The following is a 15,722-nucleotide window of genomic DNA, read 5'->3' as shown; positions in this document are numbered from 1 at the left end:
GACCAGAGAACAAGCGCATGCATGCTCTAAGAACCTTGCTGTGTGAGCCAGGGAGGAGACCAGACATGGCCTCCAGGGCTGCCTCAGCCGCGCTCTGCCCACCTCTAGCACTCAGCCCGTTACATGGAACTCCATCTTCTCAGTCTCCCTCACTAGACAGCAAGCTTCCTGAGATCAAGGGCTGGGTTGCGTTCACCTTTATTACCTGTAGCACAGTGGTTGGCTCAAAGTAAGCAATCAATCAATCAATAGTCATGTATGTGGGAAAATATTCAGAAGGAAGCCAATTAGCATTTAGGGACCCTGGAATAAACTCAAAGAATCCAACACTGGAAGAGGAAAGGGAAGTATGCGACGGAACAGCAGCAGGGCTCAACTTTTTCCAGGATGGATTTCTGACACCCAGGTGAACCCAGGACCAGATAATGACACCTATGACCAGCCCTCTCTCAATCCCAGGAGGAAGCCTAGATAGAAGCCTCTATCTGACTTTGTTGAGAGGGACAAAAAAGAAAAAGGCTGTCACCAACTCTGCTGCACAAGGCTTTGTGTAGAGAGCCCTGACTCAAGTTCATTTTGCAGTTAATAAAGACTTTAAAAGGTGGGACCCAGATCCATCTGCCCCTAAGCTCAGCCTGGGCAGCAGCAGCGTGGCTCAGCCAGGGCAAGATGAACATGAATAGTTGGTGGGTTCCAATGACGGACTCCAGGTTCCTCATTATCCTGACACCAAGCTGACCCGAGATCAGACCCTCATAGCCTTCCTCTTACTCAGATGAGAAAGAGGGTAAGATAAAAAAAAAAAAAAAAAAAAAGGAGACACTTTCCACTGTACTAGAACATGACCTGGCCAAATATCACTGGAGGTAGAATTTGTTTCAGCTCTGGGAAGGGACCCTACCGTGGGGCTCGGCGGTCTAGAAACAGCTTGTTAATCATCGTAACCTTGAGTTAATGACAGCAGTAGGAGGCAATTGCACGCAGTTAATCACCTAGGGGAGGAAATTAGGTTTTCAAATGGATACACTACCTCACAAAAATAAATAAATAAAGGTGCAACAGAGGGAAGAAAAATGGTTCTTTATAAATATACAGTATATACAATTCTCAAGATGCACTTTTGCCCTCTCAGCCAACACCAATACCTAATTCCATTATGACAGGAGAGCTATGAATTTCTCCAGCTATGATTTTCCACAGTTCAATTACTCGGCCTTCTAATTTCCTGCACGGTTTAATGCAGACTCATTAAAATAACAATGAGCTTCTTGAATGACGCCTGTAGCATTGCTCGCCTTGGCGCAAGACCATTTCAATGAGACGGGGAAAATGAAAAGTCTTATCGGTAAAAGAAAATCATCTCATCATTCCCCATGTCGTCGTCGTCAGGATGGGACCTGGGCAGCAGCTCAGATCAGGCAATGGAAATTAATTCCAGGGGTCTCAGTCAGGGATTTATAGGACAGAGTTTATATGAAGTCAGACCTCTCAGAAACTGTCCAGTCTAGAGGGTGATGGGACCACTGAAAATGGACATTTATGGGTATTAAAACTGCAGAGGCAACATTATGGAAAAAGAAAAAGGCCAGCTTTGAAAAGAAACTAGATGGGCATCTCATCTACCATGCGATGATTTAGCCTGCTGGGCCCCAACACATTTTTGGTCATCACTGTCATCCATAAGGCCTTTCGTTGTGCCTGGCTGCCTGTGATTTATATGTCATCCTCCACCTCTGAGAATTTCCAGTTTAGGAAAATATAAGCACAGAAAACTACATAAATCAACCCTAAATGGAATGCTTTACAGTTAATTTGTCTAGCACCCAAGAAACCCACAAAGGAACAATGCCAAAAAAAAAAAAAAAAAAAAAAAAAAGGATTTCTGTTTAGTGTCAGGGAGAAGTGAGGTGAGCAATCACATGGGCAGGGGATTCCACCCTGGAGCCCGCCTGATCACAGTGGGATTCACACTGGGGTTCCCCCTAGAGCCTGCCAGATCACACTGGGGAGGGGGCAGACCCCTCTGGCCTGAAAAGGCAAAAAGCCAGCTCTTCAAACACAGAGGCACTGGGCTTTCTCTTCTAGGTGCAGAGGAGGTTTTCTGCTCCCTGCCTGTGTATCACATGAAAAGGTGGCCCTTGTAGTACTGTACATAACACCCTAAGCCTGGTTACAACTCCATGAAAAGGGCCAGAAGATATATATTACCTAATAGAAGAGTATTTATAAGAATGAGGTTGGGTCAAGGGGAATGGGGTGGAGTGATTACCACTATACATCATTAAGGGAAAAAAGGCAGATGCAAAACAGAAGCTGCAGAACACCCTAGGGCAGGAGAACAGCAACATGTGTACATACTTACGTGGGGATAGGCCAACTCTTAAGAAACCTGAAAATCTGGTCCTTTAGGGAGAGAGATCAAGGGACTGGGGATCCAGAGGTGGGAGAGTTATTTCTCACTGGGTACCTTTTGTACTATCTGAATAGATCTAGTTAAACTACTTTAATGAAAAAGGAAAAGCTCATAAAGCTTAGACCACCATTCTCATCTCATCCAGCCAATTGACAGAGATAAAAGGAGTCCGCTTAGACAAAAGAGAAACAGCTATTTACCAGGAGAGGATGGTGGGATCCAGAGGGCCTTCTTTCCTCTAAAGAAATAATCTAACTGCTTTAACAATAAAGACTACTATTAAAAAACACCACTAGAGGAAACTCAAACACATACTTACTGCTCAGAGGGGGGAGAAATCTGAGAAACTTCAGGGCTAGAGTTATGTGGAGAGAAAGACCATGTGATTCGGGCTGAGTGGGAGCAAAGATGGTGATGCCTGGCTGGACTGGACGTCAGAGGCAACTATCAAAAGGTAGAATTACAACTCAGAAATTCTGAGTGTGAGAATCTGTCTACAAGGACAAAGTCTGAGTTATGAATATACGGATAATGTTCACTTGCAGAATTACATATAATAGCTAAACAATGTCCAAAACTATGGGGTAAATTATTGGCTAGTGTCCATAGAACAGAATGCCCCCAAGCCATTAAAAATGACCTTGTCCTACTACAACTGACACATGAGAAAAATAACCAAGCTGTTAATGGTGGGTTTTCTGGGTTGGAAGGATTAGCGGTGATGTTGCTTGTGTTCTTTATAGCTTTTTATCTTGCCTACTTTCACATGGTGGACCCTTAAACAATGTGGATTTGAACTGCACAGGTCCACTATAGTAAATGCTATAGTAAATACTATAGTACCACACGGCCCAAGGCTGGATGAACCCGGGGATGTGGAGGAACCTCAGATCTGAGGCACAACTACCTGTAAGTTAAAGGCAGATCGACCCCCACTGTTCAAGGGTCAATGAAAATAGAACCACCTCACTTAGGGGCCCAGACAAATAGTGCTGTAGGGGAAGAAAGATGTCACACTTTCCAGGGGCAGTGAGACTAGTTCTTTACAACCTGAGCAACCTGCCCTCTGCATGCAGCTGCTGTTTCCCCTCATGAAACCCACACGATCTGGCCTGGCTATCTTAAAGGCAGAAGGATGTAACCTAATTACATCATCACAAACATCTGCTGAAAATATCTTGCCATGGCAATTGTCAGAATCTAGTTCTGGGAGTTCCTACTATGGCACAGTAGATTAAGGATACAACTGCAGCAGCTGGGGTTGCTATGGAGGCGTGGGTTCCATCCCAAGCCTGGTGCAGTGGGTTTGGCATTGCTGCAGTACGTCACAGCTGCAGCTCAGATTCAATCCCTGACCCAGGAGCTTTTCTATAGGCCATGGGCATGACCATTAAAAAATAATGGTACAAGGAATATAGTTGTAAGAGATGCACAAGTGAGAGGAACAATCAAGTGGTATTAAATTAGGCCCTTATGTGGCTTTTCAAAGGCATTATTTTACTTCTGCCCAACTCTCCTCTTACTCCATGAAGACTCAGATTCACTTCCTTAAGAGTCTGTAGATCAGTGGTTCTCAACAGAGATGGGGAGAAGTGATTTGCTCCACCCACCCCAGGGGAAGCTTGGCAATACCTGGAGACAATTTTGGTTGTCACAACTGGCATTTAATGCTTAGAGGCCTGGGATGCTGCTAAACATCCTAGATTAGGCACAGGACAGCCCTGTGTATAACAAGGAATTATCCAGTCCCAAATGTCAATAGCGTCAAGGTTGAGGAACTCTGATCTAGATGAAAATACAGCAGAGAGACAAGAGGCTTGATTACCGAAGAATGCCTCACCCACACCTCCCTCAATGTCACAGCAGTCCAGCACCACGTGAAGTCAATGTCATGGACAGGGTGGCTTTGAGACACCCAAGAACAGGCTGCATTCATGGGTTAATTCATTCAAATTCTACAGCAAATGCAGAGTAACATATACCAGTTAGCAGTTGAAAATATTGCTTTAAATGTATCATTTTGAAATACATCCAAGATACTAAAAACATAAATGCTACTTTAAAAGGTCTGGCTCAGAAGCTCATATTTCAGGAACCAATATGTAAGTCCAGCTTGCCTGATCAGGCAATGATTGCATTAAAAACACAGCTGCTAAGAAGCTTTCCTATTAGACCTTTAATGATATCATCTATCTACTGTGCAGTTTTGTTTTTTTTTTTTTTTGTCCAAACAATCAGGGGTGTAGACTGAATTTCAGTTATGGCTGCAATACTGGAACCACAGTACCAAGGCCTATCAGCATCTTTCAAAACGAATTAAAACCTCCCCAAAGAAGGGTCATTACTATGGGAAAAACATTTCATTTAAGTGTGTCCACTAATAGCTTTCAATCTATAAACATTTATAGGTAATGTGAGCAGAAGATCAAGCTTTTTAAATAAGGGAATTTGAAGTTTGGAGGAAATACCATAATCCTGTTTTGGAAGCTGTATCTTATTACCTGCTATTCCTCACACAGAACAAACCTGAAATGAGTGGACACTTGTGTGTGTTTTGTGGGAAGTAGGATAAATCAATTTTCAAATGCTAATGAATTTCACCAACATTTAGCGTATTTGTTTTTTCTAGCTTGGGTAACTTAAAGCTTCTGTTAAGTAGTAAAAGCTTCAGTTTTAAAATGCTGGTGCAACCCAAAGGCCACTTTTCCAGAGGCCAAGGTGAACATGCACTTTTGTTTGCTCAGTTCATACAAACCAGAGGAGATCCCCGCAAAGTCATCTCTGAGAGATTTCTACCTTGTTATGAAAGAAAAGACTTTCTTCCTTCCTTTCCCTTTCTTTCTTCCCTCCTTCCTCCCTCCTTTCCTTCTTTCCCTCCTTTTTTTTTTTTTTTAGGGCTGCACTTAAGGCATATAGATGTTGCCAGGTTAGGGGTCCAATCAGAGCTACAGCTTCTGGCCTACACCACAGCCACAGCAGCATCAGGTCCGAGATGCATCTGCAACCTACACTGCAGCTCATGGCAACGCCAGATCCTTAACCCACTGAGTAAGGCCAGGGATTGAACCCACAATTTCATGATTCCTAGTTGGATTTGTTTCTGCTGTGCCAGGACAGGAACTCCCCTCCCTCCCTTTCTTTCTGCCATAGCTGCAGCATGTAGAAGTTCCCAAGCCACAGACCAAACCTGTGCCACAGCAGCAACTCGAGCCGTACCAGTGACAAAGCTAGATCCTTAACCTGCTGAGCCACCAGGAAACTCTAAAGACTACTTTTCTAATTGTACTGTTTTTTTTTTTCCCAATAGTAGGAAAAAACTTACTACAAAAACATGAAAGTAAGTTTGGGAGCACTCCCTCTGTTGGGGAAGGTGGGCTGGGACACAAAATACAGACACAGAAGTGTATGTCACACGAAATGTGAAGCTTATACTGCATGGTAGAATAGAATGCTTTTGGATGAAGATCTGAAGCTGCACTACGTACACGTACACACACACAGAGACAGATAGACACACACTCCTCTTCTGCTCTGAAGCCAGGACTTACGCAACCAAGTGCTCAGCACGGGTTCAGACCACCCCAGGAAGGGATGTGGATGGCTGACCCTCCCCTTAACAAAACAGCCTTAGGGCGGCCCCATAGCAGAGCATCATCTTTGAGAGCAGGTCTCAGCCTTGCAGTGCCTCTTGCTGATGCCCAAGGCCTGGTTCTGAGTCTGCCCAACTCATTGCCCTTGGTTCCAAGCACCATGAGAGCTCTGCCCCTCTAAGTGACCAGAAGACAGGCAGCTCCTCCCGGGCTGTTTAGAGGACACGATGCTGCAGGCTGTCCCTCTGCCTCGTCCAGGAGAAGCCCAAGGAGGTTCCCGAGTGAGTCCCGACCTGGCCTGTGACCTTCAATAGGTCCTCATCTTTGAGAGACAGATGGCTGCAGAGACCACTAGCAGTAGAATGTTAGGAAGGAAATTGAATCTGTCGCCGAAGCCGTAAGTAGAGATGCCCCAAGTCGATGCTAGGTCATGTCCACAGCCTGCAGCCCTGGACTGGCAGCCCCTGCTCCCCCTGGACCCCTGACGAGCCTGAGCAAAATATAGCTAATCCCAGTGCCGAGTGGACTCAGGCACCAAGTCTGTCCTCAGCTGCACTCACCTTGAGGAAGGTCAGAGCTGCACGACACCGGGCAGTCTTAATGTTTTTGAGGAAGTGAGATTCATCCTGAAAAGAGACGGTCGCGTGAGTGAACAAGGGCAAATCCTGAGTGGACGGAGAGTCCACGTCAAACGTGACCCTAGTACGACATCACAAAGAGACGGCTGCGCACCTACGTGAGGACCAGGCCCCAGTGCATCTCCTTCAGGATGTTCTGGGCAAGTCCCTTCATCTCTCTGGGACAGTTTTCCACCTGCAAAGTGGGGGTGGTGACCCCCCTGCCCTGAACAAACCACTGAAAGATTTGTGAGATGCCCCTCATACCTGCACAATGCTAACAAAGTCTGCTGGAGACCCACTGTGTGCCCTGCACCGGATGAGGCGCTGCAGCCCAAGCCCCTGCCTGCAGGAAGGACATTAGCCATGCTGGCAACTGCTCAGACAGTGTTATCCATGCTGCTGCTGGGTGGGTGTGACAAAATACTGCGGGGACTCAGGGAAAGGAGGCAGTCGACATGATTCCTGGCCTCTGGGGGCTGACTGTCACGTTTGAAACATGGAGTTTGATTTTTTTATAGCTCTGTTTCTGTGCATAACCAAACTAGTGTATGTCATATTTCATTCCATTTCATTTCGTTTTTGCTTTTTAGGGCCACACGTGTAGCATATGGAAGCTTCCAGGCTAGGGGACAAACAGGAGCTGTAGCTGCCAGCCTACACCACAGCCACAGCAATGCAGGATCCAAGCCAAGTCTGTGACCTACACCACAGCTCACAGCAACGCCGGATCCTTAACCCATGGAGTCGGGCCAGGGATGGAATCCGCAACCTCACGGATTCTAGGCAGGTTTGTTACCACTGAACCACATGGAAACTCCTGTTATATTTTATTAAGCCAAATGAGTAACTAATACTTCTTAGTATTAGGGGGCTATTTCTATTTTGGCACATATTCAAATTAGTTGCAATATGATTCCAAGCAATGACTTGACCTCTCTATGGTGCCAGCTTCTCCAAATGCAAAGTGAGTAGAGTAACTAATGTATCACATCCTCGGCTTAAAAGGGCTACTGCACACGAAGTCCCCGAGATAGTCCTGCCACTTAGATGGGACCAGTCGCCCTACGGCAGGGACACCAGGGAGATCCCAGCTCTCTCCCTGAAGAAGACCTATGAGAAACCCCCTGTTTCATTTCAACTATGATGAACCAAAAAGGACCTCAAAAGCGCAAGTGTGAGATGGACGCCTAAATGTCGAGACAGGGTTTATTCCCAGAAACGTGGGGTAATATTCATATTCTTGTCTGCTAATAAGCCTGCATGACAGCCAAGAAAAAGGTTTATAGAGAGAAATAACAGGAAGTACAGAGGATATGGAAGGGAATGGACCCTTTCAATCAATGGGTAAAAACGTTATTATAAGTAACCACAGGGATAGGCTTTGTCTGATTCTCTTCTAAGAAGTGTGACATCTCAGAGCTGTCACTTTATTCCTTCCTCTCAACACTGCTCTGAAGTCAGAAGGTGACAGGGCTCTTACTTAACAGAACAAACGAACACTGGCGGTAAGCGGCTTGCCAAAAATCATACGGCAGGTTAAGTGTTGAGCCAGAGACAGACAGGCATAAGTTCTGAAGCAGATGCAACCCAGCTCTGATCACTGTCTCTCCACCCTGTACCTATGGGCAAATCACGTACCAGTCTCACTGTCAGTCTTGTCAGCTGTGAGAGTGAGGAGTACTTGGTGTCCGGGCCCTGGGGTGGGGCGCGGTGGTGGGGTCAGAGGTGAGATGTGAAGGACCTGAGGCAGGATAACGCCTATTCCTCCCGCCCACCGCAGAGCCATCACCATCCTCCTTGAGTACCCTTTTAATGTTTTCACTGCACATGCATGCTGATGTTTTTTCCTTTTTTTTGTCTTTTGTCTTCTTTTAGGCCCGCACCTGTGGCATATGGAGGTTCCCAGGCTAGGGGTCTAATCATAGCTGTAGTCGTCGGCCTACACCAGAGCCACAGCAATGCCAGATCTGAGCCTCGTCTGTAACCTACACCACAGCTCACAGCAACACCAAATCCTTAACCCACTGAGCAAGGCCAGGGATCGAACCTGCAACCTCATGGTTCCTAGTCGGATTCGTTTCCACTGCGCCATGATGGGAACTCCTGATGTTTTCTTCAGAGCCATACTTGGATTGGTGACAAATGAGAAATGACTGTGCCTCCTCTCCTTCCTTCCTGCGCTGCCCCAGCCCTTGGCCGCCAGACCTCTGAAGGCACTAGAATGAAGTGTAAGGATCTGTACGTCTGTCTGTCCCACAGGACTGTGGCTCCGGCTCCGCGGAGGCCAGGGGCTGGCCTTCCTCCCTCCACACCCTCAGTGCACAGTACTATGCAGGTCACAGAGCTGGTTTCAACCTCTAGTTAGCAGAGTAAACTCACGAACGTGCCTTCCTCGTAGTCAGCCCGCTGCCGGGAAACCCAAGGCAGGGTCTCCACTGCAGTCTTGTTGATGCGTGTGACTCAGCATCTCTCAAAGGGTTTTCTTAAAGCTCTTTCCTTTGGCTCCTTCTGGATGAGCCACACACTAGACAAGATGAGCAGTGAGATCTGGGAGCCACTGTCGCAAGAAAATCCTATTTTTAGAGGAGGAAAACACCACTGGCTTTTTCAAGTCCCATGTTTGAATAAAGAATTTTTCATGTCACCTGCAGGCATTGGGTTTCCCTGTTCTGCGAGGAGGAAAAGCAAGGATAAACTTCCCCTGGAAACCACCCAGTGCTAGCTTTGCCCAGACTGCTACCTGGGCGGGAGCAGGACTGGCCAGATGAGGGCAGGGACAGGAGAAACTCACACCTTTCCAGAGTCATGTTTGTGACCATGGAGACACACTGGGCACTGACAGAGGAGGCTGAAGCAAGTCTCCGGAGACTTTCCTTCTGGAGTATGAGAGGGGTTAGAAGAAGGAAAGCCAGCAACTAAAGACCATCACATCTGGGGGCTGGAATCGAAAGGCTCCTTTCCAAAAAACAACTACGGTAAAAAGTGTTTTTTTTGTGGTGGGGAGGGGGTGTCTTTACAGTGCCTGGAAGAACATTTATTAACTGTTTGAACTGCACATCTGAGTCATTCCAACAAGATGGCACCAGATGAAGGCTGCAGCCCCTGGCACCCTAGCCATCTGGGTCCACACACCCGCCTCCATCCAAGACTCCACGTGGGGAGACGTGGGCAGGAGACCACAGCGTAGACCTAGTAAGTCACAATTTTTCACAAAGCCCCCCAAAAGATTCTAATATGTAGCCAGGGTTGAGAACCACTATTGGAGAGGAAGGAAAGGTCAGGTCCCCACAAAACCAAGCCAGTGATTTCTGTTCTTCTAGCAACCCAGTGGGGCTCCATGAGATGGCAGATCTGGACATTCCTGGAGCTTTCAAATAGCAAGTTTCCACAGAGATAAAGTACTTAAAGGCTTTGCCAAGTCACTTACAATGATGACAACTTTAAAAGAGGTTTTTAGCTGTTTTTCTATCTTGCTCAGAAGATCAAAACTGACAATGTTGACCAGGCCAGCTGTCAGGCTGTCCTTCCTGGTCACGACGACATTGATGCAGTCTGGGCTCAGAGACGGCAGCCACTGACGGAAGGCCTGGGGGGTGATGGGAGAACAAAACCAGCATGATGATCCGGCCCTCGGCTGCCACCTGTGACCCCCCTCCAACCCACTGACTCTCTCCGTGTGGACCAGTATTGAGGCTCCTGGAAAATAAACTCGGTCTCATTTCCTCCTGTTCTGCATTCGTCATAACCTCGTCCCCACGAGCAGCATCGCCTCCCTCTTCCTCTCATCCAGCCACTGCCCATCACTGTGCACTAACAGGACACGTCCCTCCTTGGTAAACAGGCGCTTGCTGGCAGTCACTCTGGGCTGTCTGTGGACTCCATTTCTGGGATCTCTAGCTAGGTGGCAAGTTTCCGCAGGGAAAGAATGAACTCTTTTTAGAAGAGGAATTGTATAAAGGAATTTGGAGCAGAGTCTGGTACACCAAAGGCACTGATGATAAGAAAATATTCCTATCAGTGTTTTCTACAAAGCCACCTGCTCTCCCCAGAAATCTTTCCATCTCCAGCCAAAGCCAGTACCTGGAGCTGATGGACAGCCACCAGGTGCCTCTGTGTCAGCGGCCAGGGGTCTGGTGCTCCTGGGCTGACATGATTCTGCTACTGGGAGCACTGGTCCTTCCTTCACACTCCGTCCTGCTTATAACATTGACCATCTGACTCTCCCCTAGAATTTCTGAAGGTGCTGTGGGAATCTCACACACACACACACACACACACACACACACACACACGCAAGCACGCACGCACTAAACATGTTAGTTCCTAGAGGCTCTTGGTGCAATTCAGATCACAAGGACAGAGAAAGAACTAGCTACTGTCTTGAAGCACTTTTTTTTGGCCACCCTGAGGGATGTGGAGTTCCTGGGCCAAGGATCAGATCTGAGCCACAGTTGCGACCTAAGCCGAAGCTACAGCAACGCCAGATCCTTAACACACTGTGCCGGGCTGGGGATCAAACCTGAATCCAGAGCTTCCAAGATGCCACAGATCCCTTTGTGTCAGAGTGGGAACTCCTGATGCACATTTTGTTAAGACATTTTAATACTGTTTTCCATCACGGTCTATCCCTGCTACACAGTAGGACCTTGCTGTCTAGCCATTCTAAATGTAATAGTCTTCAATGTGCGTTTCTGAAATTTTGCTTTCTCTTCAGCGGGAGGGCATGTCTGGGCCTCAGGGCCCCTGGCTGTGGGCAGCACTGCCTTGTCCCTGAGATCGGTGGCCGGGGAGCTTAGTAAGAAGCTGAGAAGTGAGGAAGCCGACAGCCACCTCGAAAGCATAAAGCTGAGAAAAGCTGTGGACAATGAGCCTGGTTTTCTTTCCTTACCCAGTTTGCTCCTGTGCATTTTTACTCATTTCCCAGGACCACTCTCATCCCTGGATTCATGGCAGACAAAGCTCACGGCTGAGTGATAACACAACGGTCATGTGGGGTTCTTCAGCCAGGGAGGTACCTGGCAGACTGTGAACATCCTGCCCGTACCACCTGCTACAGGGCACAAAACCCTGGAGCCCAGAAGTCAGGAGGTGCAACTTCGAGGCCCCAGAACTGGTGCTCACTAGCAGCAGGCGTGGCACTTATCCTCTGAGGTGAGTTTCCTCATCTGTCAGTGGTGTTAGTATCTGCTGTGTCTATGACACATCACTGTATGGGATTAAGGGAAATAAAGGAGGTGAAACTGTTTTGCAACTTACGTGGAGCAAAAGTGAAAGGTGTTCTTAGCCGGGACCCGAGAGGGACTCAGGACGTGTCTGCTAATAGATGGAGGTGAGCCTGTAACGCCTTGGCTTTCCTCCCCAAAGACATGGCCTGCTTCTCACTCAGGAAACCAGGGGCCTGGCCTCAGGAAGCCATCTCCCCTCCCCTCCCGCCTTCCGAGGAGATGGATCCTTCCAATTCCCCAGGTCCTGTCCCTAAGCTGTCACTGGATGGCCCTGACACTGAGGAAGACCCTCCCTGTTAAAGTCACACCACCAGGAGAGCTGACCTGCTCCCAGGTAAAGCGCACAGACGATGGTACCACCACCAGGAGCGGCCACTCCTTCCGGTAATAGGCTGCTATGCAGATGGCTTGGATGGTCTTCCCCAGGCCCATGTCGTCAGCAAGCAGCAGGCGGCCTTTTTTCGCGATGGCGAAACTGAAAGCAGACAAAGTGAGGACGGAGCACAGCCTGCACCCCCAGGGACTCAGTTAACACTTGCCCCCCACGTCTCCTGTCTGGCCAGCACGGTCCTGCTCCCCAGAGCGGGAAGAGGAACCACAACCACCATAAAGACAATCGGGACAATGTGAAATGGAGTCAAAGGGCAGGGAGAAGCTCTAGAAGACGAGGCCAAGGAAGCCAAGGGGGGGCAGTTTCCAGGAAGAGGAGTTGCCCTCGGCCCAGTGGAGGCGGGGCCCAGGGGATACAAAGGAAGAGTGGGAAACGGTCCCTAACAAGGGGCCGGGAGGGGTGTGCTGGTCAGGCAAGGGATCAGCCAGGAAGAGAAGAAGGAGGAGTCAAAGTAAGGCTTTCTCCAGCTCATAGGGGACTCTGTATGCACAAGGCTGGTGAAGACAGAAGATGCTGGAGAGAAGGAGGATGGCAGAGGGAAGGATGGGGCAAGGGTGTCTGTCTAAGAGGAGCGCCAGCCTCATCCAAGTGCCTCACCACCTAGCAGCCTCCAGGGTCCCCGAGCCCTCCAGAGCAGCAGCCCTTGCTAAGTTTGCGAATAAGGGCGTGGAATTATTACTCCACTCCTTTGGAGCTCAAGGGGTCTGGGTTGGAATCCCAAGCCCACCACCTGCGAACCGTACACCTTTACGCAAGTTGTCTGACCTCCTCATGCCTCAGCTATAACACAGAAATGACAACGGGACGTACACCAGAAAGTGTTGCGAGGGTCTGCAATGTTTAAGCAGCATCCGATGCCAACTATCATTCCCCCAAAAGGAGCAAAACAACCAAGGTGCAAACAGTGACAGTGATTTACTCGACTCACATGATGAATGAGAAACAAGCTAAAAGGATGCTGAGTGCCAGGTGTCTGGGCTCCTGCTCCAAACCCCACTCCTCTTCCACGGGAGTTCCCGGAAAACTGATCATTTGCTCAAGAACCTGATAATAAGCTGGGCCACCAGCTCTCGTCCTTTCCTTCTTACACAAAAGACAGAGAATGTCTCCTCTTCTGCTCAGTAGCAGCAACGGCCCATAAGAGTTCCGGGCTGCACGTGGCCTTTCTGAATCGCCTGGAAATGGCATTTCTGCCCTTCAGAAGCTGGTGTTCAGCAAAGGTGGGAAAGTGGGCCGTGGGTCTGTGGGTGGCGTGAGCCCGGACGCCCAGGCTCCGCAGAGAACAGGCATTGTGTTGTGACACTCCTTGGTTTTCCCAGCTGCCACATGGCCCACCTGTGAGAGGCAGTGTCCCTCCCTTGGCCCCCTGGCTGAGGCCACCAGACTCCTTCAGTGGGGAGGAAGGGGGCCCAGCCACCTCTTCCATGTACAACTTGGTGAAACCTGGACCTTTCCAGGATCAACTCCTGACCCAGACAGATGTGTGCAGAGAGGCAAGTGTGAAAACTGACGTTTTGCTTCCGTTTCTGGTTTACAAAACTGGTGGCCAGAGGCATCAATGCAACAAGCCAGGGAGGGCCCTTTGTTTCAGCCTCTGAGGCGTAGTTGCCATTTACAAGTGTCCATACAGCTTCTTCATCTGGTCATTCCCAAAGCAGTACAGACCCCTGATTGCCACGGTCTTTCCTTCTACCCTGCCTTGAGGGAGTCCAATTAAGGAACAAAGTGATCAAACAGAACAAAGATGACGCCTGGATGACACACATGGCAGAATGCCATTCTCAACAGAGCAGTTTGGTGCCACAGGAAAAACGCTGCTTTCATCATTGGGAGACATGGATTCCAGCCCCAAGTCCACTTTTGGAAGCTGAGCGATTTTAGGCAGACGACTGTCTTTCTTGGTCTCAACTCACTCAATCTATTAAAATGAACCATCTAGGGAGTTCCCGTGGTGGCTCAGTGGTAATGAACCAACTAGTATCCATGAGGAGGTGGGTTCAATCCCTGTCCTCACTCAGTGGGTTCAGGATTGCTGTGGCTGTGGTGTAGGCTGGAAGCTATAGCTCTGATTTGATCCTCAGCCTGGAAATGTCCATATACTGCAGGTGCGGCCCTAAAAAGACAAAAAGACAAAAAAAAAAAGGGACCATCTAGATAGTAGAGGGGGCTGATACCTAAGAGATTTTGCTCCATACATTTAATGGAGTTCAACTGTAGTTCTTACATAAACAACAAAACCAAAAAACATTTGGAATTGATAGCTTTTTCCTCAACACCAAACTCCCCTTCAGAGAATAAACGTTAAAATCTGGATTTAATTGAAAGTTTTGAAGAAATGCTGTAAGTACCATTTGCAGTTTCAGAGCCACAGAGAAAAAGATGGACACAGCCAGTATTGCTCTGGCTCTGACGTGAGTCAGCCCTGGGGTGCCTCGCATGCACGCGTGCCCCTCAGTGGTGATGGGTTAACTGCCAAGGCCAGCATGCACCACACAGCTCCAGGGGTCTCTGTGGAGCCACGAAGAACCTGGATTCTGTCCAGGAGCTGGGGTGGGCAACCTCTCTCAGAATTAATGAAGGAGCCAGAAGAAGAAAGATCAAAGGGAAAACTCCCCTTGAACCTGGATAAAATGAGGTCCATAGGACATCTCAGTAGATTAAAGACTGAAACAGCAAAGTGTGTCATCTAAGAGAGATGGTAGCCGGAAGGAAAAGGAAGGAAAGAGTGTGGGCAGAGCTGGGACTGTGGGGAGACAGTGAGGTCCCACTGGGCCCAAACTGTGCCTGGAGGACAAAATCCTGCAGAGAGAGCAGCCAAGCTTTAGGCAAAACACAAGCAGGCTGCACTTGGGCCGCCTGTCTTGTGGGTCAGGTCCAGTACCTCCCCTGGAATGAGTCTCTGTCTCCAGCCACGCTGCCTGACATTAGATCTAGCTGTCATTTCTACATGGAATCTCAAATGCCTCTTCTCTTTCCTTCACCTCCTGTCTTTCCACCAGAAGGCAAGTTTTTTTTTTTTTTTTTTTGGTCTTTTGTCTTTTTTTAGAGCCGCACCAGCAGCACATGGAGGTTCCCAGGCTAGGGGGTCTAATCGGAGCTAAAGCTATTGGCCACAGCCACAGCCACAGCCACGCCAGATCCAAGCCACGTCTGTGACCTACACCACAGCTCACGGCAACACCAGATCCTTAACCCACTGAGCGAGGCCAGGGATCGAACCCGCAACCTCATGGTTCCTGGTTGGATTTGTTTCCGCTGTGCCATGATGGGAACTCCCAGAAGGCAAGTTTTATGGAAAACCTGTCATCTTGCTTCTCCCAAGGAACCCTGGGAAGAGGGACAGGTTAGGACATGGGCTTTTCTTTTTTCTTTCTATAATAAGAGCAACCTTCTTTGGGAAAACTACCACCTGTCACTCTCAGTCCAAGTAAACAGGGTGGCAGGCCCTACCCTTCATTCCAGGGATAAACCTGCCACCTGGTT

General features: G+C 48.5%; 1 protein-coding gene across 29 annotated transcripts in view; it reads right to left on the bottom strand.

Moving 5' to 3' along the window:
• The window catches only part of SMARCAL1 (SWI/SNF related, matrix associated, actin dependent regulator of chromatin, subfamily a like 1), a 61,399-nt gene that overhangs the window by 30,000 nt on the left and 15,677 nt on the right, over window positions 1-15,722 (bottom strand). For 28 of the 29 annotated variants that reach the window (XR_014830402.1, XM_085000869.1, XM_085000873.1 and 25 more), the window contains exons 8-10: window positions 12,173-12,323; window positions 10,051-10,209; window positions 6,564-6,629 (exon numbers count right to left, since the gene is read on the bottom strand). Coding sequence is in view for 28 of the 29 variants with exons in the window: in XM_085000869.1 (XP_084856995.1) it covers window positions 6,564-6,629; window positions 10,051-10,209; window positions 12,173-12,323 (376 nt within the window). In the remaining variant the exon portion in view is untranslated. Of the gene's footprint in view, window positions 1-6,563; window positions 6,630-10,050; window positions 10,210-12,172; window positions 12,918-13,148; window positions 15,179-15,722 lie in introns of those variants that run through there. The other variant, XM_085000897.1, reaches the window with a different exon arrangement.

This window comes from Sus scrofa, chromosome 15 (assembly GCF_054392235.1).
Source record: "Sus scrofa isolate SSC_HxYL_T2T_F1_AM1 chromosome 15, Sscrofa_HxYL_maternal_Yorkshire_Landrace_v2.0, whole genome shotgun sequence".
Taxonomy (NCBI): Eukaryota; Metazoa; Chordata; class Mammalia; order Artiodactyla; family Suidae; genus Sus; species Sus scrofa.
The sequence above is the reverse complement of the archived record's forward strand: the minus strand, read 5'-3'. Positions and strand labels throughout refer to the sequence as shown.